We start from the raw sequence: 26,812 nt of genomic DNA on the forward strand, positions 1-26,812 counted from the left end.
AAATTGTTCTATTGACTTACGTCATTCCTAATAATTCAGCTCTCTAGGGGTACAAAGATAAGAGAGTGGGCAATTTTCAGCCAACATTGTGTCTGCAAGCAGTAAAAGTGGGAAATTAATTTTTTTAATTCAAGGAGAAACTCTTCTTTCTTTGATTTCACTTAAAGCTACAAATAGTCCCCTAAGGAAAGTACAATTTCTACAAGAATCAAACCCTGGAACCAACTTTCTGTGAAGTTCCCTTGAAGAATCTTTGGAGATTTTGTGAATCACTTGGTGTCCGCAATGCCATGGGGGCCACAAGATCTTTCTAAAGAAAAGTAGTGCGGCAAATAGTTTTGGTTTTATTGGAAGGACTAACCAAATAAGGATGGAAAATATCCCCTGACATTTGCTGGTGATATGGAGGTCTTCATCGATATTAGAGAGGGCTCCATTTGTTATCTCTAATTAGAAGGGCAGGGGCAGAAATAATCCAGGTAAAGTGGGTTGAAGAGTGAGTATTGAGACAACTTAGGTGAAAATAAAAATCACATATAAAGTTTATTGCAGAAGGGGAGGACATGGTTAAAACGTAGTCTAAAGGGAGTAACTCTCTCTCTGGAGAGAGTCCAGAAATTTTTATAATGGAAAATATGGGAATGTGGGAAGACATTTAATTTCAAAGAGAATGATCATATTTTGTGCAGGCATTTGAATACACAGGAAATGCTGTGTCCTTAATCCACAGTATGCAGTACGTACTCTAAATCAAAGACAATCATAATGTGCTGTATCTCCAATTTAGAGAATCTATTAAGCCATAAACAAAGGGTTGGAAGTAGAAGCAGCCCCGTGTGCCATCACTCCATGAGCCGCTTGGGGAGTTTTTGCTTCAGGCCTCCACAAATCTGGCCTCTGCATGTTTAGAAATTTGACTTCTAAAGGGTAACACTTTCGGAAACATGGCAAAAGTCCCACTAAACTTCAAGCTGTGCTGCTGCCTGGAACTTCAGGTCCTTCTCGACAAGAAGAGGAGTCACCATCCTGGTAGTGTAATTGACCGTGGTCATCAATGTGATTGTGTGACTACGGCAATGGGCATGCGCTGGTTCCATGCTGTGCTCAGTCACTGGCTGGGAGCAGCCCAGGAGCAACCTCAGTGCAAACACAGTGGAGGATGCAGACGACTGTTGGTTCGTTTATGCTCCCACAGCAAGAGATCTGAGTGGTGTTGAGCTTTAGTGAAGCAGCTTCCTTTAGCTGAGGGCAATTCTCAAAGTGGGCTGAGGGCTGAGGACTGTCAGAAGGCTGTACCCCCCATACCTGGAAGAATAAACCCGTAATCCTGAGGTAGGACCTGGGCGATACAGCACAGCATTCACTAGAGTCCATCCCTAGGGACATTTGCGTCAACTTTTTTTAATTGAAACATAATTGATATATAACATTATGTTATTTTCTGTTGTACGACATAATGGTGCAATATTTGTACATGTTGGGAAATTACACCACAGTCAGTCTATTTAACATCCATCACCACATGTAGTCACAAGTTTTTTTCTTGTGATGAGAACTTTTTTATTTTTACTTTTTAAAGATTGGCACCTGAGCTAACATCTGTTGCCAATCTTCCTTTTTCCTTCTGCTTTTTCTCTCCAAATCCCCCCAGTGCATAGCTGTATATTCTAGTTGTGGGTGCTTCCAGTTGTGGCACATGGGACGCTGCCTCAACGTGGCCTGACGAGCGGTGCCGTGTCTGCGCCCAGGATCCGAACCAGCGAAACCCTGGGCTGCCGCAGCAGAGCCCATGAACTCAACCACTCGGCCACAAGGCTGGCCCCAGTGATGCAAACTTTTAAAATCTACTCTCTTCGCAAATTTCAAATAAACAATACAGTATTGTTAACTCTAGTTACTATTCTGTACATTTCGTGACTTATTTTGTAATAGGAATTTGTATCTTTTGCCCACCTTCACCCATTCTCTTCCCCCTTTGTGACCACCAATCTGTTCTCTGTACCCATAAGTTTATTTTTTGCTAGTTTGTTTGCTTGTTTTTAAGGCTGTCTTGATCAGTATGTTAAATAACAATACACCATGGGTTAATACTGCTCATCTCAGGAATTCACATATGCTTCCACATTAGGAAATCTATTTACATTCATGTATTGCATCAATATATCAGTACAAAAGCTGGATTTTTAAAAGAAGTCAAAATGGATTTGATAATTTTAACAGCCATTGCTGCAAATGGTGGGGTACGTGTATGTGTGGAGGAAGGTTCTCAAAAATGGAAAATAAGGATGTATCTTTCAAATGATAAATAATGTGTACTTTTCAATGGGAAATAATGTTCTTTGGAACTTGGACGCATTCAGAAATGACAATTAATGAACAGGAAAAGATTGCTGCTACAAACCATAAGTGTTTAATATTATTTAATAATTTAAATGAATGCATAAGATGAAAAAAGAAAGGGACATAAGCATTGTAAAGTAAAAGACAAATCTATGATTATTCGTAGATAAGATTTTGGAGGTGGAGAGCCCTCAGATCTCTGAACACGCGGGCCCATGTGGGTCCTTCATCATCCCTCAACAAATCTTCTCGGGCAGTTGTTTTCAGATTTTAGCCATACATGAGATCCAATGGATGAATTACTAAACACAAATGGCTGGGCCTGTCCCTGGAGTTTGGTAGATCTGAGATAAAGAACAAGAATTTGCATGCCTGTCAAGCTCCTAAGTGATGTTAATGCTTCCAATCTGGAGACATTTTGAGGCACACTTGTTTGTGTCCCTTGTACTCTGATCTAATAAGAGATTTCCTCCACTGTTTATATCTTCCCTCCTGCACGCCACCCCCAGGCTTGACTAGGATACACTAGCTCTTTCAGATGTCACCATGAAACCCTGGTTGCCCTGGTTCTTTCTGCTACGCTGACTTTTGCCCATAAAGTACAGGGAGTTGTTCCAGGCAGGGAATTTACAACCCATATCTCTAGGAGACCCAAGATGGTTTGCCTCGGGGACAGTGGAAACTTGTTTAAAGTTTTCAGAGCCTTGGGAGATGAATTCTCAGACTTCCTCATTAAATAAATTGTTCTATTTTCATTCACTCTTTAAACAATTTAGCTCCCTTGGTGTGGAAAGAGAGTGATAGGAAGAAAACTTTATGCCACTTCCCTTTCCCTGAAGATAGCTGTGGAGAGAGATGAATTCCTTTATTCCAGTTATTCCTTGTTATCTGGTACATTCAAAACTTTGCAGTCAACAAGACCATTCTTCTGGAGATTAAAAAAGATCCTTCATCTTCCTTCAAAGAAGTCTCCCAGTGTTCCTTAAGACACTACTCCAATTCTGGCCTCCTTTTCAAGAGACTTAATTTCAAAGTTAGGAGTTTCTCCCTGAGGAATGTATTAATGTTACAAGGAGCCCAACAGACATGACCCACAGAATCCCATTATCACGAAAATGAAATAACGTGAGAAAGGTCCCTATATCCAGAAGAAAAACACAACCATTAATGATGTTGCTACTGAAAAATCAAGCATTTTGAAGAATGTAAATATTCCTGAGAATTTATAAGAAATATCACATGAGGTTATCGCAGACCTCAGATAGTGCAAATGTGATGGATGTAGAAAGACTCCAGATGAATTGGTTGAAGGAAGAGTGAGCAGAGTGGAAATGGAAGTAACAAGTAGAAAAAATTCTCCAAAAGTTTGGAGCAATAACCGAAGGGGAGTATGGCTCTATATGTGAGTTTCATTTTAATTGAAAGACATGAGAGTGTGGAACATTCCCATGACATTGGAAAGTATAACGTTGCACACAGACATTGGAAAATACAGGATAAAGAAAGGATAAGGAATAGCATAATTTCCCCCAGAAATTAGGAATCGATGGGATTCAAAGCTCAGATGGAGCTTTGTAAGAAGCAGTCATTGATCAAATCATTATTTATATAATTATTTGATTACAATGGTGGCTAATGTTGGGATGGATGCATTGTGTCCAGTGAGAGCATATACCCAGTGGGTCCCTATAACTGAGAACTGAAGGATCCTGGGTAGGATTCAGCCAAGCATTAGCTTATGTTTCCAGCTCCTGACTCTCTCAACAGGAACTTCTCCCTCTTTCTGTACAATTACTTGATTTATGCTGCCACCCGTGGAGACTGATGATCACCAGACCAACACATTTGACCTCTGAGGTAATAGGACCAATGGGATGTTCTGCTCGCCCCTCACCTCAACCTTTCCAAGATTCAACTGATGTTTTATTCTTCCTAACATATTGCCCTTCCTGTTATTCCCATACTGTGAACACTACCACCATCAACTCTGGCACCCATGGAGTTGTTCTACTCCAGTGGTTCTCAGTCAGGCTGATTTTGTCCCCTACAGGACAGCTGACAATGTCTGGAGACTTTTCTGGTTATCACAACTCAGTGCTGCCATCTAGTGGGTAGATCACAGGGATCTGTTAAAAATCTTACTATTTTCAAGACAGCCAGCCCCTCACAACAAATAATTATGTAGACCAAAATGTCAATATTGTCGTGGGTTAGAAATCTTCGTGAAGACTGTTGAGGACTAATGTTAAAATTTTTATCTAACCAATCCTAGCCACAGCTAATTATTTTATAATGATAGTGAAAATATCATATGAAAGATTTCACAATCTTTTTCCTTTTTTTTTTTTTGTGCTACTTCATCTTTTTTATTGTGGTTAAATTTATATAACATAAAATGTACCATTTCAAACATTTTTAAGTATACAGTTCTGTACACTTGGCCTTAAGCACATTCACATTGATGGGCAATCATTGCCACCATCTGTTTCAACCAATTTTTCATTTTCCAAAGCTGAAAGTCTATCCCCATTAAAAACTAAGTTCCCATTCTCCTACCCCAACTCCTGACACCCATTATTCTACTTTCTCTCTCTATGAATTTGACTACTCTTGGCACTTCATATGAGTGGAATCATATGACATGTATAAATATCCATGTAAAACATTTCCATTTTTACATTTCAAAACATGAACTTCTGATGTCCCCTGTCCTTCGCAAATTTGCTCCACCCACAGTCCACCTGGTACCATGTACATTAACATGGCTGCTCCATAAAAGAGGTCCACTACTGTGATGTATGAGGAGAAGGTGGTGAAGGCCTCTTTTGGGGCCTTCTCTGAGTGTACACGTAGAACAGCCCCCAACATGTCACCATAGGAGGTGGCAATGAGGGAAAGGGGAAGCACAAGGATCAGCACCCCCGAGGTGGACAGCGCCAACTCATAGGCAGAGGTGTCTGTGCAGGAGAGCTTCAGCAGGGCTGGCACCTCACAGAAGAAGTGGTCCACGATGTGGGAGGTACAGTCGGGGAAGTGCAGAGTAATGGAGGTCTGGCTGGAGGCATTGAGCATACCCGCCAGCCAGGAGGAGCCCACCATGAGCAGGCACACCTGGCGCTTCATGAGCAAAGGATACTGCAGGGTATAGAACAGAGCAACATAATGGTTATAGGACATTAGGGCCAACAAGATGCCCTCAGCCACACTCATCAACGTCAGGAAGAATATTTGAGCTGCACAATCCCTGAGGGAGGTGGAACCTTCTCCCTGCAGGAAGTCTGACGCCATCTTGGCGATGGTGACCAGAGGGAAGCCAACATCTAACAGAGAGGGCTGACTGAGCAGAAAGTACATGGGTGTGTGGAGCCAGGAGTCCATGTGGATCAGGAATAGCAGAACGGTGTTGGCTAGAAGGCCCATGATAAACATGGCAGCCACCAGGGAGAACCGAAGCTGAGGTGACCCTGAATGACTACAGAGGCCCACCAGAATGAAGTCACAGGCCACTGATTGATTTCCATCCCCTCTCTTTTACATGATGTACCTTTGCTGCAGGAAGAACAGGAGACCTACATCAAGAATCCTGAGTAGGGCTGGCAAATCCCACCAGGCAATGGCCGTCGATAGGTACTGGCTGCCTAGAGTGCTGTCTTGAGAAGAGTTATGAGGTCACCGCTAGAATCAATAGGAGAAGAGCCACAATAGATTAGTGGTGCCTGTCATGGGCATGGGATGGGAGAGCAGAAACTTGCATCTCTTAATAAGATACTGGGCCACACCTCATGCAAGAGCTACACACTGACTCTGGCAGTCTAAATTTCAAAGTCCAAGTCAAAGAAAGTAGCATAGACCCAGTAGAATGTTTCAGTACCCCTCTTCCTGATGGTCCTGGGGCTAAAACAGAGGTGAGATTCCAAAAAGATTGGGAGGTGAAATAGGTAATGACGGAGCTGAAACAAGAAAACTAAGCAAGAGAACAGAGAGGAGTGGCTGAGTCCAAATGCAAAGATGAGTATCTGGAGCAAAAAGAAATCTATGCTGAGCCAGCACTGGGGCCAATCTGAATTCTAACTGTGAATCTAAGGAGTGTGAGCCATAGAAGCACTTTGGTGACAGCAGGTTGCAGGTCAAATGGACTGGGATTAGGTGGGGGGACAGTTGTCAATGAGCTCAGCTATTATTGGTGACTTTGTGGCATTGGATGGGAGAGTAGTGACGTCTGGGTAGTCTGACTTAATTTCAAGGACTAGGGTAAGACACTAGGTCTAGAGTCTCTGATAAATATTGCCTGAGTGAATGAGGTGGACAAGAAAGATGACCACAGACCAGAAGGAGCTGCACACTTAAATCTGGAATACTCAATTCCCTTGGCAACCTCCAAGCCCCCTGGCAAACACAGATTGCCCTGGAATACCACGCACCACCCACAACTCCAACAATGAACAATGCAGGACAGAAAGGATGTCCATTCCCAACTATGGGTAGTTAGGGAAGCAGCAATACTGGCCATATAAGGGCACGTGGATTCTTTTGAGGGTCTCACTGGAACTCTTTGTCCTAAGGCTGCCATCTTCATTCAGATGGTCTTTAAAGCTGTCTTTAACTATTCACCATCCTGACTTTCCTCTCACATCCAAGCGCCCAACCAACCATTCAGCCATCCATTCAACAAAATTAGTCACGTGCTGGGCTGGGCATAAGACATTCCGGGGTGAATCACCCAGGCAAGGTCCTCACTTCCCTGGACCCCACAGTCTCCATCACGATACCAATGACAAACAAGGACATAAAGAGACGAGATCTATGAGACATAGGGAAGTACCATGAAGGAAGTGAGTAGGACATCATGTAGTAAATTGCTGGGGACACCACAGGACAGGGTCAGGAATGCTTGGGACAGGTGACAGGTGCCCTCAGTACTGAGAGAGATGTGGAAGAACCAACTTCTTCCTCCTACTTGGAGGTGGATGTTAGTGAGGCTGGCTGTGTGGTTCACCCTGACAAAAACTTTCTAACAGTGAAATCAACCCATTGGTGGCATTTTCCAAAGTCAGTCAATGACATAAGGGAGTAAGATAACTGAGGTCTGTGATTACAGAATTTAGAGTTTGAAAGGGAAAACCAGCATTGTTCACATCATTTCAGGATATTCTGATCAGAAACATAAGAGAGACACATGCATGATATTTTGGGTACCCAGGGGATGAAACTCTGCCTGAGTTGGAGTCAGGGAAGGCTTCACAGAGGAGGAGGCATTGGAGTGGAATTCTGAAGATCAGGTAGGCAGCTAGAGGAGGGAAAATTGTTCTAGGAAGAAGTAAGCATATGAGCTATATGGGTTGGTGGTTATGAGAGTGTACACAGGAGCATGGATCCCAGCTTAACTACTTTGTGGCAGCATGACCTTGGGTAGCTACTCAATATCGGTGACTTCATCCAGAAAATGGATGGCAGTAATCTGGATCACAGGCATTGTTGTGAAGATTAAATCAAAGGATAAATGTTAAGAGCTTAGTGCCTGCCACTTGGCAAGTGCTCAACAAATTGTAGATATTACTAATTCCCTAGAGGGAAAAACCATTGAAGATTGCTGTTTAGATGATCTGTGCTTAGCACATTGCCAGGCACATAGGACATTCTCACCAATGTTGACTCCTGTTGTTACAATTATTCAACATTATGACCCCTTCCATGGTCAAGCGTGACCCTGTCCAGCTCATCCTCATTAGTGCTGCTCTGCGATGCCCTTGTCCTTCTTGGGTAAAAACCTACCTGCACCTTCGCTGGCTTCTGAGATCCCTTAGCAGAGTCTTTAAAAATCCATTCATCCCCAAATCCATTGACTTACAACAGGGTTCTCCCACCTTGGCATTATTTGGGGACAGATAATTCTTCGTTGTGGGCAGCTTTCCTGTGCATTGAATGAAGTTTAACAGCATCCCTGGCCTCCACCTACTAGATGCCAGCAGCACTTCCCCCACCCCTAGTCAAAAAAAATGAAAATAGCTCACACATGGCCAAACGTCCCCAGGAGGTAGAATCACTCCTGATCGAGAACCTCTGGCTTAGAGACGGGAGAACTGTAACCTGCATAGACTTTGGTCCACAATTCTGCTTCCAGACATTTACTCCAAAATTGCTTTAAGCTCAGACCCAGCATAAATCCTATGAATAGCTCACTATTTCCGTGTCTCCATATAGAAAAAAACCCCACAAAAACCAATCCTTGCAATGTTTTGCCAACTAATAGCTAATCAATCCCACCAATCACCAAGTATCCCAGCTGGTAAAATAGCTTTTATTGCAGACTCTTGTCCAGGTGTATTTAAGTGTCCAGAAGAACTTGGTCTTGCTCTGCCCACTCACATATCCTCACCCTGAAAGGAGCTGACATCAATTAAGTGCTGACTGTGTAGTAGTCATCTGGCAAAGTGTTTTACATGCATGATGCTTTAATCCTTAATTCCTTGAGATGGATGGTGACAATGGTTGCACAACAATGTGAATATACTCAATGCCATGAATAGTAGAAATGGTTAAAATGGTAAATTTTGTGTATATTTTATCCCATTAAAAAAAACAGTGCCTGTAGGCATTATTATTTACATGCATTTTTTGGATGAGAAGATAGAGGGTCACAGAAGCATGGCGACTTGTCCACCATCACCCAGCAAGGAAGGAATAGAGCCAAGATTTGAACAAAATAAGGATCTGATTCCAAAGTCCCCCTTTTTCTCTTCCTATCCTACACAGTCCCCCAAAACATTGCAATAGATATTCCACTATTTGTTACATAGACACACACACTCAGTCTTGTGTGCCCTCAAATTCACTTTTCCTTCCAAGGTGTCCAGGTGGTCCCGCTGATATTGATGCATCTTTTAAAAATGCAAACCCTGGTGTTTTTGGAATCTCTAACCAGCAGTTCCTCGGTGGCTTGTGTCTTGTGTCTTGAGGTTTTGACAAACTCTTCCCCCCGACAAGACCTCTTTTGAAAAAGATGCTTCTACCCATCCAACCTCCCCATCACCTGCCCTCCCAGTCAGACAGGCAGAACTGGGCAGAGCTAGCCATGACGTACTCGAGTCTAGGCTGATCATCTCACTGTGACTCCTAAATCAATATTTCTCATTTGGGTCGAAGAGGAGCCCCTTCAGCAAGTTTCCAAAGTGGTTTTACCTCTTCCTCTCCCCATTTTCATCAATCATACCAAAATTTGGCCCTGGGGATCCCTTCACTGACACTGAATGGCCAGGGGAAAGACATCAGCATTATTTACCTTCTTGTTTCCAAGAAAACTCTCACATCTCTCCACAATGGCAAGGCATGAGCTGGACTCCTGTTCACCTTAATAATCAAATGACAGTTCGCAGGATACTGTCGTTTATATTGTTTATTTAATCCTCGCAACCAGTTAGCACAGCTCAAGGATCCACTGCAGAGCTCTTTCAATAAATAGTTGTTGAATGAATAAATTCTGTGAGGCAAACAATATTTTAGTTGGTGCTAATGTTATTGACAAATGGGCTGAGATAAGGTGACTTACATAAAGTCACACAGCTACTAAGAGGGCTAGGATTTGAACCCTCATCTGTCTGATTCCAAATCCTAAGCACTCTCAATTCTGGATGATGCTTCTTTCTTGGAGTTAATGCTCAACTCTTCTTCCCAGGAGGTCAGAAAGGAGAACTCTTCCGGGGGATCACTGTTGTGGATGGCCAGTCCTCGGAGGGTGAGCTGGAGGTGCCCCCAACCCATGCCACACAAGTTGTTCTGGTACCAGCCCCATGACCAAGGTCAGGTACCCGTGCCTGGCTGCTTCAACTGCTTTTATGGAAGGTCAGCATGGACTGAACTTTAGTATGGATTGAGTATCAACATAGATGACTTCCTGTTTTCTAGAGGCCTGGCCTTCTTGGGTTCATAGCGATGAAGACAGAGGGAAAGAATAAGCATTCAATCTAACAAGACATCTGCCTTCAGGTTGGCAAATATCAAGGAGGTAGACAAGAATCCTTCCTTCTATCTAAATACCTCTATGGACTCAACCCAATGTGCTCATGGAAAACAATGTCAGCAGTTCCTAGTGTTCTTCCTGACACTAACACCTAGTCTCTAAATCACGCCTGGACCCCCAAGATCCCCACAAGGATGGGTTCCAAGTTCTTGCCCCTACTTTCCAGGGGCTGTGTTTGGAATGAGGGACCTTTCTCAACACCTCACGAGCATGTCAAACCCCCTTATTCCAAGGCAGTCTCAGATAAAACCTCCCTGGATTCCAGCACCCTCGGCTTAACCAGTGTCGCCTCTCTCTATGCACAGATAGATGCCATCATGTGGGAATGGAGGCTCCAAGGAGAGCAGTTGCATCAGAAACCCCTCTGCATCTCCCCTTCTGCTGGAGAAAAAATTGGTTGCAACGGGAGCCTAGAGACCTTGATATTTGGATTGTCCCTGGAGGATTGCGGTATAAAATTTACTCATCTTTCAACCACAGGAAGGATGGGAAGCACTGATATGGATAATTAAACGTGACGGAATCCATGTCTTTTTGTTTGGACCTAATGGGGAAGAGGAGATGAGGGAATCCTTTACTGCAAATGGATACCAAGCTCAAAAACAAAAACAATTCCACAGTCCAGGAGACTTCTTCTGAGTTAAATAATGAGGCAGTGATTGTGGTGGAACCCCTGGGAGGCAGCTTCCCTGGGTTGAGATATTTCTTCCTCTAAATTCCATTCTTGAGTGGCCTCTGAGGCTCAGGATATGCCATGGTCTAGAGACAGATGATTCTAGGGCCCATGAGCTTATTGTGTGCCCATGACCAGAGCCAGGGGAAAGGGCAGAGACCAGAAAGCCAGATTACCCTCAACAGGGATGCCCACTTCAGGGCATCACAGGCAAGGCCAAGGCAGACTGAATTACCAGAAGAGCTCTGCTCAAACCAAAGCTGAGTCAGACAGGCAGCAACAAGGTGTAACCCACATAGAAGAAGGAATAAGTGACATATTCTAAGGACGCGATATATAGTAGTAATCATCAGCAAGTTCTTTGTACCATGCCACCACTCTCTACTCCCAAGCCCAAAGCAGACATTGGTAATTGATCTCACGGCTTTCTACCTCTGAGCCTGGACAGAGCTTCTCAAAAGCACACCATGCAGCCAGACCTTACAAATTGGATTTGACACGCATCATGAAATCTTCCTTCCAATCAGATTCTAGACTAGTCCTCATAGTAGTTGGGACAGATTGCATAGAGATAAGGAGCTTGCACCAGAAAAGTTATATGTAGGGCACCTGACTCCCACTGCAATTAATTTTCTCTTCAGACCTCCATCCCTTGACAATTAGCTCATCACTGCTTGGGTGAAGAAGGCGCTGGTGGGCTAACCAAGGAGGGACACAATCCTGGGAGGTGTTATCTTTTCTTTCATGGATACCATCTTTGTAGTTATATCTCTGAGTTCTACTCAGTCACATCTCTAATATTACTGTGGGATTCTCTTTAACTTCTTCTTCCCTCAGAGTCTGTTTCCTCCAATGTGCTATTATCTTCAAAATGACAGTTTTGGTCTCTGCCCCTTGTATGAGACATTTTTTGGTTAATTGAGTAAAAAGTTGATTGGAAGCTCTGTGCACATGTGTCAGCCTGTTTACTTTGTTTTCTATCTAGGGTGACCTAGATGGGCTCTTTCCTTGAGGATTCCTTAGTGGTACTTTTTTTTGTTTTGTTTTTGGACTGGTAGATTCCCAGAGAAGAATCTCTCATCCAGAAGCCAGTACCAAGGGTAACCCGCTGAAAGGCTGGAATGTTGGACAGATGCTCCAATCCTTACCCTCCTCAAGCAGAAGGCACGAGTTGTGGTTCTTTACTCATTTGCTCTGTGCTTAGATGGAGAAAGGTCTATGGACCACAGAGTGCGCACTAGTCCAAACCATCATCTTTGTTCTCAATCACTCCCCACCTGGGCCACCTTCCCATCAGTGCTCAGAGTCAGGCAAAATAGAAACAATTCCGTCAGGCAGCCCCTCAAAATGCTAGAATATTGGATGTGGTGTCCAGTGCTCTCCTTCCTTCCTCAGGGAGAAGCCAGAAGCTGGGGTCTTACTCTTGATGGTGTGGTGCTGTGGTGGGGGAGGGATTATGGCAAGAGGGTGCCATGTATTTTCCTACTGGGTGCAATACAGCCTGTCTTATGCACTGGAAGAGCATGACAAAACAATTATGGTCAGTTCTTAATTGACTGCAGGAATGGAGGAGGGGGCATTTTCATGGATGACTGAAAAGAGCTGGGCCATTGAAAAGCACAGAGAGTTCAGAGTGAGGAGAATGAGACGAGTCTTTTTTAAAATGTAGGTTTGTTATTATTCAGGGATGGTGAGGCCAACAGGTCAGGAGATGATTGCCATGGAAAAGAGAGTTTGTTTCTCACTGTTTCCAAGAGGAGGGGACACACCACACATCGCACTAGACCATGAAGATGACATGTTTATGGTATCAGAGCTGAAACGAGAAGGCAGAGTATTGCCTGTTTGACATCAGCTGGGAAGGAGCGTGCAGGTAACTAAGATTTTCTTGTTGCTTTGTTCATGCCTGCGAATGACCTAGAAAGTCCCACCAGTATTGATGTTGAGATTGCAAATAAATTTTTTCAAGCGGATGAATTCTCAAATATGGACTCTGTAAGTGAGGATTGATTGTACACACACACACACACACACACACACAGAATCTCAAGTGCCTGTGTGTATCCACCATACAACATAAGCCACAAATACATGATGGACACGTGGGAAACCCTCTGTGGATCCCTGCCCAGAGAGGATCGTGATGCTGCAATTGGGGTGTTTTTACACAGGGACATCCCAGTTTTTCTTGGGCACGGTATCTCATTCTAGCTCTGCTGAAATGAGCAGCTCCATCCATTCTTTTTGTTTTTTTTTTTTAAAGATTGGCCCCTGCACTAACATCCACACACTTTTTGTGCTGTCCGTTATTTCCCTGTTTAACTTGGCCCCCAGGCAAAGTGCTGAAGTGCTTTCTAATGCTCTTAAGCTCAAGGAGGCTGTGATGTGACTTAGGGAGAAAATGTGTGTGTAAGATGTTTCCTTCAGGCATGAGTTGTAGCACTGGAGGCTCTGAGTTCACTGTTAATGGATCAGTACTATATATTAAATGAGGTGTTCTTAAACAGAAACATACATAACACAAAGTTACTTATTGATCAGTTCACAAAAATGTTGTAACTAGAGGCTTGCAGGAACCTAAGCCAGTGTTTCCCCTAGAAGCAATAGTTCGGTGCTCATGGTGACTTTATAGAACACAATTACTGCAGTAAACTAAGAAAATTGAGGGGCCGGCCCGGTGGCATATTGGTTAAGTTCACGCAGTAAACTTAGGCGGCCCTGGTTTCACAGGTTCAGATCCTGGGTGCGGACCTAGCACCACTCTTCAAACCTCACTGTTTTGGCTTCCCACATAAAAAATACAGGAAGACTGGCACAGATGTTAGCTCAGGGCCAATTTGGCTCACAAAAAAAAAAGAAAAAAAAGAAAATCAACCATGGTTACTTGAGCATTCTTGCCTTAAACACTGGAGAACAAATAGAAATGCTGTATTAATCATGTCTTTTTATTTTGTATTTTTCCAGCTTTATTGAGATATAATTGAGATAATGTATTATGTAAATTTAAGGTGTACAACATGTTGATTCGATACCCTTTTATGTTGCAAAATGATTACTACCGTGGTGTCAGCTAACACCTCCTTCACGTCACACATTTCTTTTTTCTGGCGAGAACATTTAAGATTTACTCTCTTAGCAACTTTCAATTACACAATACAGTATTAACTATAATCACCATACTGTGTCTGAGATCCTCAGAACTTACTGATCTTCTAACTGGAAGTTTGTTGACCCTTCGACCAACATCTTCCCATTTCTCCCATCCCCAGCCCCTAGAAACCACCATTCTACTCCCTGTGTCTACAAGTTTGCCTCTTTTAGATTCAACATATAAGTGATACCATACAGTACTTGTCCTTGTCTGACTTATTTCACCTGGCATAATGCCATCAAGGTTCATCTATGTTCTTGCAAATGGCAGGATCTCCTTTTTCATGGCTGAGTAATATTCCATTCCCTGTGTGTGCATCTGTGTGTGTGTGTGTGTGTGTGTGTGTGTGTGTGTCTGTGTATACCACATCTTCTTTATCCATTCATCCATTGACAGACACTTAGGTTGCTTTCATATCTTGGCTATTGTAATTTATACTGCACTTTTGATGCTGTGTGTGTTTGTGTGTGTATAATTTTTGTAAGCCTGAAATCTTTTGAAATTAAAAAATAGTAATTTAGAAATAAAATGGTTCAACCCTGTAGTTCCAGCTTTATTGTGAGTTTTCCTTTCATCTCCCAGAGATCTGCAAGGCCAGAAAGCTTCTCAAAGTGGAGATGCATCAGTATCAGCCTCACCTAAAAGCTTGTTGGAAATGCAGATTCTCAGGCCCCACCTGGACCTGCTGAATCAGAAGATCTGGGTGGGACGAGGACTCTGTGTTTTAACAAGATCTCCTGCAGATTCTCATATGCTTTAAGCACGAGAACCGGCTGGTCAGAGACAAGTGCCTCACAACCCCAGACTCACTCTGCATCTTTCTGATGATCAGAGGGGATTAAGAATTTAAGAATTTTGAAGACCCAGTTCAGTACATCTCCACTTGCTGCATGTTCAGTTCACCTTCGAGCTTTTAAAAGTCATCGATGCTTAGTCTCCATCCACAGGGAGGCTGATTCAATTGGTCTGGGGTGCAGCCAGGACATGGGGGATTTTTTTAAGTTCCCCTGGTGATTCTAATTTGCAACAAAGGTTGAGGACTCCTGACCAAGAGAACAAAGGATTTCGCTGAAGGAAAGGAAAAGAAGCTGGTGGTCCTGGGTGCCCCCTGCTGGCGGGAGCCTGTGCATCTCATCTCCCAGTTACCTCAGATGCCTGTGGAAAGAGATGCTGGCCCACGTGGGCTTTGGATGAGTTCACTGCACATCTCTGAAGTCTGGTTGATTTGTGCATAAGAATTGCCCTTTCAATAGAAATGCCTATTTAAATCCCTAATTCCATTTCAAAGCTGTTGCTTGGATGTTTCGAGTTATCATTTGCACACACACATACCCCCACAGACGGCACAACCTGTAATTTGTGCAACAAACTCCACACAGCACTTACTATGTGCCATATACAGACTTAAAAGCTTCACAAATAACTCATCCATCCTCATAGCTACCCTTTGAAGTCAGTACTATGACTACTTACAATTTGCTAACAGGGAAACTGAGTCACAGAGGGACTGGTAGTTTGTCTTGGCTATTAAGTGGAGGACCTGGGGTTTAAGCCACAGCACCTGGCTCCAGTTCTGTGGTCTTAACGACATCCTTGCATTTCTGCCTCTAATCATGATGGTCTCTGCACTGTTCTCTGTGGTATCCCAGAATCTAGCATCTCTCATGTGCGAGACACAATATCCCCTCTATACCCAAGAGGGAAGTGAGGCTCAGAGAGTCCCAGCCTCCTCTTCCACTGTTTGGGATGGATCTTAGACCTCACAGTTTCCCGAACACAGTCAATAACTGAAGTACTCAGGGATCTGGGTTCAAATCCTGCTCCTGCCCCATTCCAGCTGTGTGACTTTGGATAAGGCACTTCACCTCTCTGAGCCTCTATTTCCCCATTGGAAAAAATGGACACAGTCCCATTTCTAAGTCATAAAAATGACCCATTCCAAGCTGTCATCTAGCACCCCTTTCACTTGGAATGAGGATTCTTTAAAGGGAAAAAGAGAACTTATTATTATCTTAATCTAAATTCATCAAATTATTCCTTCATAGGGTCAAGGGTCCACCCTGCAGATGTGTTCAATAAGGTGGAGTGATGGGAGAACCTCCCCATCCACACACAGCTGTATCACTATCGGCACCAGATGCCAGACCCTGAACACAGTCTCTTCAGTCCTTGATGGAATAGCCCAGCTGAGCTAAACGTGTCCTTTTAACATGCTGAGGCTCAAAGCTCTATCGCAACCTCACACTCATAGGGCAGCTATAACTTTTTCAAAAACCAGAAAATAACAAGGGTTGATGAAGATGTGGAGTAAGCGAAACCCTCTACATGACTAGTGGGAATGTAAAATGATGTTGCCACTATGGAAAGCACTATGATGGTCCCCCCAAAAGTAGAAATAGAACTACCATATGATCCAGCAATCCCGCCTATGGTTATATAGCCAAGAAAACTGAGAGCAGGGTCCCAAAGAGAGATTTTTACACCCATGTTTGCAGCAGCATTATTCACAATAGCCAGGAGGTGGAAACAACACTAGTTTCCATTGATGGATGAATGGATAGACAAAATGTGGTATAAACGTATAGTGGAATATTAATCAGCCTTAAAAAGGAAGGAAATTCTGACGCACACTACAACATGGATGATCCTGGAGGACATCATGCTCAGTGAAATAAGCCAGTCACTAAAAGACAAATACTGTGTGATTCCACTTACGTGAGGCCCCCAGAGGAGTCAAATTCATAGAGACAGAAAGTAGGGTGCTGAGTGCCAGGGCTGGGAGAAGTCCTTGTTTAATAGGTCTGGACTTTCAGTTTTGCGAGACGAAACTTTTCAGAGATTGGGTGCACAGCAACACGAACGTACCAAGGCCACTGGACTGTACACTTAAAAATGGCCAAGATGGTAAATTTTATGTTATGTTTATTTGACCATAATTAAACTTCCCTTTAATTCTTTTTAAAAAGTGTTATTTCAACAAACCCTCTAAAGGATAAAGAAAAAAATTCTGATTGCATCATCACTATGCCTCTTTTCATAAACATGAGGCAGAAACCCTTCCAGCCAAAATGCTTATTCTTGTTCTTTAGGCAAAAGCATTTGAAAACACAAAGGCTGTTCACCAAAGCGTCAGTCAGGTCTCCTCTGAGCGGGGGCATCAGAAGGTCAGAGGCAGAGTCCTTTCTTCTTTGCTTTATGTAAATTTTAAGAGGTGAGATTATGGGTGACTTCACTTCCTCATGTATATTTCAGCCTTTCTAGAATTAAAAAGTAGAATCGAAAACCAAGTTTGAAAATGATGGATAAGATGCTGTTATTTAGTACATTTCTAAAGCTGCACTAACTGATGACCTTCTGATGAATATTCTAAGGATTAATATTTTAACATTGTAAGGAGGCCTGTGGCCAGCTCTCCCATACCACGCTGTAAATAACTTCAAGACAAGGGCTCCTGGGTCTTACTGGGCTCTGGACCAGGCAGCTGGGTCAGAGGTCTCTGCTCAGGAACACTCCATCCTCCTCCTTCTCAAAATTAGGCGCTTTGGGGAAAATCAAGAATAGATGAGTATCCTGGGGGCTTTGTGGACAGGGAGGGGCCCCACCTCTATCCCTGCATTGTGATGTCTTCTAAAGGTGGCAGCGGGGAAAAGTGATGTCATAGGTCACTGGCCGGCCCCCTCTCCCTCTCTGCCTGTGCCGGCCACTGGCCCAGTCTCACCTTTTCTCCTCACAACGCTGCACCCCAGAGGAAAGTAGTCAGCCTTGCCAAGCCACCCACCCAGCCACTTGCAGCCATGGATGCAAATCACTCCAACCCCTTGGAGCCCCAGTCTTCTCCAGAGGCCCCCAGGCCTGGCCTGAACCCTAGCTCAATCCCAGGGCGCAAGAACCTGCAGCAGGACCCGCCCAACATGGTGGGAGACAAGTGGCCACCAAAGACTGGAGCAGTGGTCATCGACATGGGCACAGGCACCTGTAAGATGGGTTTCGCAGGGCAGACTCGGCCCATCTACACTGTGGCCACCATCGTGGGCTGCCAGCCCCAGAAGCTGGCCACCACCGGGCAGCAAGTGCTGGAGACGTTCATCGGCGAGGCCGCCCGCATGCGCCCGGAGCTGACGCTGGTGCAGCCCGTTCGGAACGGCATCTTGGTGGACTGGAACGCAGCTGAGCTCATCTGGCGCCACGTGCTTGAGCACGACCTCCGCGTGGCCACCCAGGACCACCCACTGCTGTTCTCTGACCCGCCCTTCAGCCCCAGCACCAACCGTGAGAAGCTGGTGGAGGTGGTCTTCGAGTCTCTGCGCTCCCCCGCCATGTACGTGGCTTCCCAGTCGGTGCTGTCCGTCTACGCACACGGGCAGGTCAGTGGGCTGGTGGTGGACACGGGCCACGGGGTCACCTACACGGTACCCGTCTTCCAGGGCTACAACCTGCCCCACGCCGCACAGCGCCTGGACCTGGCGGGCACCCACCTGACCGCCTTCCTGGCGGAGATGCTGCTGGGCTCTGGCTTGCCGCTCGGGCAGCAGGACCTGGACACGGTGGAGAACATTAAGCATCGCTACTGCTACGTGGCTGCCGACTTGCTCAAGGAGCAGGCCCGGCCGGAGCAGGAATACCAGCAGACCCTGAAGCTGCCCGATGGGTGGACGGTAACGCTGGGCAAAGAGCTGTTCCAGTGCCCGGAGCTGCTGTTCAGCCCCCCCGCGATCCCAGGGCTGTCGCCTGTGGGGGTCCCTACCATGGCCACACAGAGTCTTCTCAAGGTGCCCCTGGAGGTGCAGGCAGATGTGGCCCAGAACGTGCTGCTCTGCGGGGGCTCCTCACTCTTCCAGGGGTTCGAGGGCCGCTTCCGCGCTGAGCTGTTGCACAGTCTGCCCCGTGAGGCCCACGTGGTGGTGAAGGCCCAGCCCAGCAGGAACTTCTCGGTGTGGATCGGGGGCTCCATCCTGGCCTCATTGCGTGCCTTCCAGTCCTGCTGGGTCCTGCGGGAGGAGTACGAGGAGCAGGGGCCCCACATCGTGTACCGCAAATGCTACTGATGCTGAGCAGCGGTTGGGGCAGTGTTGTGGGCAGTAAAGCTTGCGGTACCCAGCCGGCTCTGTCCTGCCTTCCCTCAGCGCTGGAGTGGTCCACTCCTGGACCCACCCAGACTCACCTTATTCTGACCCCACAGACCCACCCCAAGGAGATCTGCCTCCCAGGGCATCCCTGGTTCTGCCCTAACTCACCTCCTGTGATCCGTCCCCAGAGACACCCCAGTTCTGATTCTCTAAACCCACCTCCTCCATCATCAAGGCCCAACACACCACCACGTCCTCACCCTGTCAAACCATCTCCCATGATGTGTGTCCCCCAGGGCACTCTCAGAATGGGGCTTCACCCATGCCCACCCCCAAGACATCCCCAGATTCTGACCTCTCAGCCTACTTCCATGATCTATTGCTCTTGATACAGCCCCCCCATCCCCTGGGCTCTAAACCCCCCAATTCACCCCCTTGCTATATCCCTCAAGGACCCTCAACCAACTCAATGACCCCCATAACTCATCCCTCTCCAAAGAAACTGCACCGGGCACTCCAACCACCCCCTACCCCTGAGAATCTTTCCATGAGTGTTCCAACACCTAAGTTCACTCTTATAATCTGCCCCAAACAACTAATCCCCCCAAACACACCCCCAAGATCTACTTACCAAGACATCCCTGGTTCTGAGCCCCCAAAATCCACCCCTTCATTGATTTTCCCTCATCTGATTATCCAAAGTTCTCCTGAACCCTGATGTGCTGAGCACTCCAGAATCCTCCCCACAAGTGCCCAACTCCAACATCCACCACAAAGATCCAAGTTCTGACCCTCAAGTGTCTGCCCAAAGGTGGCCTGCTAAAGGACCCCGTAGTGTCCAAAGCCCATGCCCCAAGTTCCTCCCCTCCCCCAAACTCTATTGTCCCCACATAATTTCTCCCCCAGACTCCTTCCTTCCATCCAGGGGCTCCCACAACCCATCCCGCATCTGTACCCCCAAAAAACAATAGGTTCTGAAACCCCAAACCCCATGATGGCCCCCACTACTCTCAGCTCACCGCCTTGCTCTTCATCCCCCCAGAAATACTCCTGCATGGTCTCTCTCACAGTGTACCTCCTGACTCCATTCCTCAGGTCCTGGAGTCCTCCTAGGAAGGCTCTGGGCCCAAGGATGATCCTATGATGACCCCATTGATTCCCTAGGTCCCTCCTCTATGTTCTGATCCCCCAACTCCCTTCCCCAAAGATGCTCTCCGGGGGTCTCCCCATGATGAACCCCCAGGATGCTCTACTTTAGTTTTCAGACTCCCAGGAACCCACCCCCAGGCCCCATCCCTTTAGTTGAGACACCAATGAGCAGTGACGTTCCCAAGGGCTGCCCAGCACATGGTGACCCTGGGGAAGACATCCTAGGTGGGGGCTTCACCTGAACACTGGGTCTCTCCTGCGACCCACCACAAAGGTCCCCAGAGGCCAACTTCTTGGGCTGTCCATCAAATATCCCTCTATTATGCTAGTTGTTCATTGCATCTCCCCAGACCTCTCTCAGCCTATTCCTGCAACGCTACCCCGGGGCTCGCCCTGGGACCTGCCCTGAGGATGCCCTATGAGGTGTCTCCTGCCCCACCCTGTCCCTGCAGGGGCCTGGAATGGGAGCCCAGCCTCTCAACACAGGGAACTTTGTTCTCCTCCCCACAGGCACCCTGGGTCCCCTCTCCTCCCGCTATTGTCATCCTCACCTACCCTGGGTCCTTGATGGAGGCAGGACCTCTGCATTCATGCTGTCATCCAGCCCAATGAACATCAAGACCCCCAGCAATCCTCCCAGGACATGTCCTCCCAGCTTATCAACAAAATAAGCACAAGCTGCCAGAGCTTATCCGTGTGAACGCTGGGTCCTCTCCTCTTTCGGTCCAGGAATCATTCATTCCTTCAATCAGTCTATGTTTATTAAGTATCTCTCACAGGCTCTCTCCATCTCTACCTCTCCCTGAGTCTTTCTGTGTGTCTCTGAGTCACCTGTCAGCATCATTCTTATGCAGGAATTTTCCAGAGTGGAAACTCACTTATTTGCAGAGCATTGAGCCCACCGCAACCATCCCTTCATCTGCCATCAGACAATGAGGGTGAGTGAAGGCCTTGGCTACCCCCACCCACCCTGTCCCACTGCGTCCTGGGGACTGGGCAGTGGCTCCCGCCTCATCCTGGACCAGCCAGTGGTCCTCAGCTGATGGGACAGCCCTTCAGACAGGCCAAGATCCCCAGATCACAAACATGCAGGTTGGATCCCCTTTGCTTCACCACCCTCACTTACCCAACTTGTACAATCAGCAAGACCCCCTCAAGAGATTACCAAGTGGTGAAGGGGAACTCCTTATTTTTCCCACTAGGGGGCAGCAACTCCAAGACCGAGGTGCTGATGGCTGCCTGGAATTTAAACCTTAATGACTGTGTCCCAGACCTCAAGTGAGGCCCACCCTACACTGCAGTGTCAGGGCACTGCCAGTCACACATACACAGAGAAGGGATGTGGGATAGGGTGAGTCTCAGATGCCACAGGAAGCGAGGAGGATGCAGAAACCTCTACCAACCTTGGGTTGCTGGGAAACCCAAAGGGCTTTCACCTTAGACCAGACTAAGCCTTCCCCATCTCCAAACCTTCCCTGGGACAGAAATTTCCTCTACAACCCTCCAAAAATGCACCCCTCCCATTTGCACACTCTCAGGGATGGGGAGTTCACTACCTCCAGTCTGTTATTAGAAATCTCACCTCCTCCCAGGAGTCATAGGTAAACTTCTGTCTACACTCTCTGCCAGCCACCCCCGACGTGGAGCACTGAGAGCAGCAGAGACCCTGATATCCCCAGTCATTTCCGAACACACCCCCGGAGTCTACTATCTCGTAAGCCCACCGCGCCCAATTTCTTCCACTTCTGGTTTTAAGTCATTCATGCATTCATTCCACAAACATTCATTGACCAACCACTATGTGCCTGACACTGTGCTGAAGTCTAAGGAAATCGCAGTGAGTAGCAATTGGGTCTCTGCCTACCAGACCCTCCTTGAAAGCTCTGATGGAGAATGTGGGTTGCTCAGTCCCTTTTCTAGAAACATTTCTTCCATCGACTTCCAAGTGGCTGGTATCTGTTTCACACACTGACCCACAAGTCCTTTCCTTCTAATGCCTCCAAAAACCCATCCAGCTCGCTCCATCCTTCCTACCCCAGCCCAGGCCCCTTCATTGCTCACCTGGAAGATTGTGGGGGCTCTTCCTTGGTGTCTCAGTCACCCATCTTACCCTCCAGAAGACTCCTGCAGAGGATTTTTGCAAAACATAGTTTAGAACACTCTAGTGGCTTTCCCTTGTGTGTAAAAGAAAACCCAAATTCTCACCACAGCCCTGAATCCTCTGCCAATCTCTCCAGACTTCTCCTTGGCTTTCCTGCCCACCCTCTTCACCCCAGCCATACCACTCACCTTTCTGGTCCTCACATGTGTTTTACAGGCTACATTGGGTCCCTCCAAAATTCATGTGTTGGAGTCCTAACCCCCAGGACCTCAGAATGTGACTGTATCTGGAAATCGAGTCTTGACAGATGTGATGAAGTTAAGATGAAGTCATTAGGGTGGGCCTTAATCCAGTATGACTGATTTCCTTATAAAAGGGGCACGTTATGGCAGAGACAACACAGACAGAGGGAAGACTGTGTGAGGACACAATGAGAAGACAGCCGTCTGCAAGCCAAGAAGAGAGGCCTCGGAAGAAACCAACCCTGCCAACACCTTGATCATGGACAACTAGCCTCTAGAATTGTGAGAAAATACTTGTCGGGTGTTTAAGCCACTCAGTCTGTGGTATTTTGTTGTGGCAGCCCTAGCACACGGAGAGAGATTTTGGTGCCAAGTGTGGTTTGGAAGGTAGTTGTAATTACCAGCTATGACCACGTGACCAGTTACAGAAGTGAAGACTGTGATTACCACGAGTATTTCTTCCTTGTTTCATTATGAATACGTTTGTGTCCATGCATACATAGTACATACGTATACATTCATATATGCATGTATGTATATAGAGTAAGCAAATATCTTAGTTTTCTTTCCTGTCTTATACTCATATCTTGCTACATAAGAGGTATTGACAATAGGTCTTAGAATTTAACTTATAAAATGTGAAGAACTGTAAACATCACTCAAGGACTTTATCTCCTCTTCCAGGAAAAAGGTTAGTGCATTCTCAGTTGCATGAAGGATAGCTGTATCACGTTAGGTGGAAATATTATCTTGTTATTGCCTTTATTTGCAAATTAAGTATGTTTTAACATATATGTATGCCAAGGTGACAACGGGTGGACTTGTGATGATTCATTTTGTGTGTCAACTATGGGGCTGTGGCACCCAGATGCTTGTCAAACACTAGTCTAGATGTTACTGTGAAGGTATCTTTTAGATAAGACTAATGTTTAACTCTGTAAGCTTTGAGGAAAACAGATAACACCCCACATCATGGGTGGGCCTCATCTAATCAATCAAAGGCCTTAAGAGACCACAGACTGACCTCTCTCAAGGAAGGAGGAATTCTGCCAGCAGGCTGCCTTCAGACTCGAACTGTAACTCTTCCTGAGTCTCCAGCTGTGGGACCACCCTGCAGATTTTGGGCTTGTCAGGCTCCTCAATTGTGTGAGCCAATTCCTTAAAATAAATCTCTCTTTCTCTCTACATATATGTCCTATAGGTTCTGTTTCTCTGGAGAACCCTGACTAATATACATTCCTAGCCTCCTTCTTACCTCAAGACCTTTGCACCTGCTAGTCCCTCTACTCAGAATGCTCCTTCTCACCTCCCATCGTATCAAAGGTAGCCCCCTTCACAGTATGATGCGAAGCTCAGATGACAGAAAAGAAATGATTAAAACAATTGACTTCACCTAAGTATGAAAAAAAAAATCTGCAAGGTAAAAAAATCACCCTGAACAAAATCAAGACAAATGATACTTTAGAAAATAAATTAAGTAATAAATAATGCTTTTTTCATTGTTTTAAATTGAGGTAACATTGATTTATAACATTATATAAATTTCAGGTGTACATCATTATATTTTGATTTCTGTGTAGACTACATCAAGTTCAACATCCAAAGACTAATTGCCGTCCATCACCAAACACATGTGCCCAGTTACCCCTTTTGCCCTCATCTCTCCCCCATTCCAATGTGGTAACCACCAACCCAATCTCTGTATCTATATGTCGTTTGTTGTTGTTGATGTTTTTATCTTCTATTTATGAGTGAGATCATATGGTATTTGGCTTTCTCTGTCTGACTTATTTCACTTAGCAGAATACCCTTAAGGTCCATCCATGTTGTCACCAGTGGCAAGATTGCATCTTTTTTATAGCTGAGTAGTATTCCATTGCCTACATATACCACCACATCTTTGGTGATTGATCCCTTGATGGGCACTTAGGTTGTTTCCAAGTCTTTATTATTGTGAATAATGTTGTGATGAAGGTAGGAGCGCATATGTCTTTATGCATTAGTTTTTCGCATGTTCTGTGGATAAATACCCAGCAGTGGAATAGCTGGATCATATGGTAGCCCTATTCTTATTTTTTTGTGGAATCTCCATACGATTTTCCATAGTGGCTGCACCAATTTACATTCCCACCAGCAGCATATGAGAGTTCCGTTTTCTACACATTCTCTCTAGTGCTTGTTATTTTTTGTCTTGTTAATTATAGTCATTCTGATTGGCATGAGGTGATATCTCATTGTAGTTTTGATTTGCATTTCCCTAATTAGTGATGTTGAACATCGGTTCATCTGTCTGTTGGCCACCTGTATATATTCTTTGGAAAGATGTCCATTCAGATCCTTTGCCCATTTCTTAATTGAATTGTTTGGTTTTTTGTTGTTGAGATACACAAGTTCTGTACACATTTTAAATGTTAAACCATTATCAGATATATGGTTTGCAAATATCTTCTCCCAATTATTAGGTTGTCTTTTATTCTTGTTAATGGTTTCCTTTGCTGCGCAGGAGCTTTTTAGTTTGATGTAGTCCCATTTGTTTACTTTTTTCTTTTGTTTCCCTTGTCTGGTCAGACATGGCGTTTGAAAATACGCTGCTAAGACTTAATGTCAAGGAGTGTACTGCCTATGTTTTCTTCTAGGAGTTTTATGATTTCAGGTCTTACATTCAAGTCTGTAATCCATTTTGAGTTAATTTTTTGTGTATGGTGTAAGATAATGGTCTACTTTTATTCTTTTGCATGTGGCTGTCTAATTTTCCCAGGAAAATTCATGGAAGAGGCTTTCTTTCCTCCATTGTATGTTCTTGGCTCCCTTGTCGAAAATTACCTGTCCAGAGAATGTGGGTTTATTTCTGGGCTCTTGACTGTGTTCCATTGATCTGTCTGTCTGTTTTGGTGCCAGTACCATACTGTTTTGATTACTATAGCTTTGTAGTATATTTTGAAATCAGGGAGCATAATATCTCCAGCTTTGTTCTTTTTTCTCAGGATTGCTTTGGCTATTTGGGTTCTTTGTTGTCCCATATAAATTTTAGGATTCTTTGCTCTATTTCAATGAAAAATGTCATTGGAACTTTGACATGGATTGCAGTGAATCGATAGATTTCTTTAGGAAGTATAGACATTTTAACTATGTTAATTCTTCCAATTCATGAGCATGGAATGTCTTTCCATTTATTTGTGTCTTCATTTTCTTTCAACAAAGTTTCATAGTTTTCGGTGTACAATTATTTCACCTCTTTGGTTAAGTTTATTCCTAGGTATTTACTTCTTTTTGGTGCAATTGTAAATGGGATTGTATTCTTCATTTCTCCTTCTGATACTTTGTTGTAAGTGTATAGAAATGCAGCTGACGTTGATTTTGCATCCTGCAACTTTATTCTACTCATTTATTATTTCTAATAGTTTTTTTGGTGGATTCTTTAGGATTTTCTATATATAAAATAGTGCCATCTGCAAATAATCACAGTTTTATTTCTTCCTTTCCAATTTGCATCTGATTTTTTCTTTTTTTGCCTGATTGTTCTGACTAGGACTTCCAATACTATGTTAAGTAATAGTGGTGAAAGTGGGCATCCTTGTCTTGTTCCTGTTTTTAAGCAGTAGCTTTCAGGTTTTCTCTGTTGAGTATGAAATTAGCTGTGGGTTTGTCATATATGGCCTTTATTATGTTGAGGTGCTTTCCTTCTATGATCACTTTATTGAGTTTTTATTGTAAATGGATGCTGTATCTTGTCAAATGGTTTCTCTGCATCTATTGAGATGATCGTGTGATTTTTATTCTTCATTTTGTTAATGTGGGTTATCACCTTCATTGATCTGAAGATGGTGAACCATTGCTGCATCACTGAAATATATCGCATTTGATCATGGTGTGTGATTTTTCCTGTATTGTTGCATTTGATTTGCTAGTATTTTGTGGAGGATTTTTGCATTGATGTTCATCAGCAATATTAGCCTGGAATTTTCTTTCCTTGTTGCCCTTGTCTGGTTTTGGTAGCTGGGTAATGTTGGCCTTGTGGAATGAGTTAGGAAGCTTCCCCTCCTCTTCAAATTTTGGAAGACCTTGAGAAGGAT

General features: G+C 44.9%; 1 protein-coding gene and 1 pseudogene across 1 annotated transcript; one reads left to right on the forward strand and one right to left on the reverse strand.

Annotated features, from left to right (window-relative positions):
* Positions 1 to 1,238: 1,238 nt before the first annotated feature.
* OR2Z14P (olfactory receptor family 2 subfamily Z member 14, pseudogene) lies at positions 1,239 to 7,101 on the reverse strand (annotated as a pseudogene).
* A 10,730-nt stretch (positions 7,102 to 17,831) lies between these two features.
* Positions 17,832 to 19,278, forward strand: LOC111774307 (actin-like protein 9). Its single transcript, XM_023645533.2, has one exon. The coding sequence runs from the start codon at positions 17,976 to 17,978 to the stop codon at positions 19,224 to 19,226; it is 1,251 nt and encodes a 416-aa protein (XP_023501301.2). The 5' UTR covers positions 17,832 to 17,975; the 3' UTR covers positions 19,227 to 19,278.
* The last annotated feature ends 7,534 nt before the right edge of the window (positions 19,279 to 26,812 follow it).

The sequence above is a fragment of the Equus caballus genome, chromosome 7 (genome assembly GCF_041296265.1).
Source record: "Equus caballus isolate H_3958 breed thoroughbred chromosome 7, TB-T2T, whole genome shotgun sequence".
NCBI classification, from domain to species: domain Eukaryota; kingdom Metazoa; phylum Chordata; class Mammalia; order Perissodactyla; family Equidae; genus Equus; species Equus caballus.

Bases quoted from the DNA above. Each gene is read 5' to 3' on its own strand.
- LOC111774307 (XM_023645533.2), top strand. From the start codon at position 17,976: ATGGATGCAAATCACTCCAACCCCTTGGAGCCCCAGTCTTCTCCAGAG.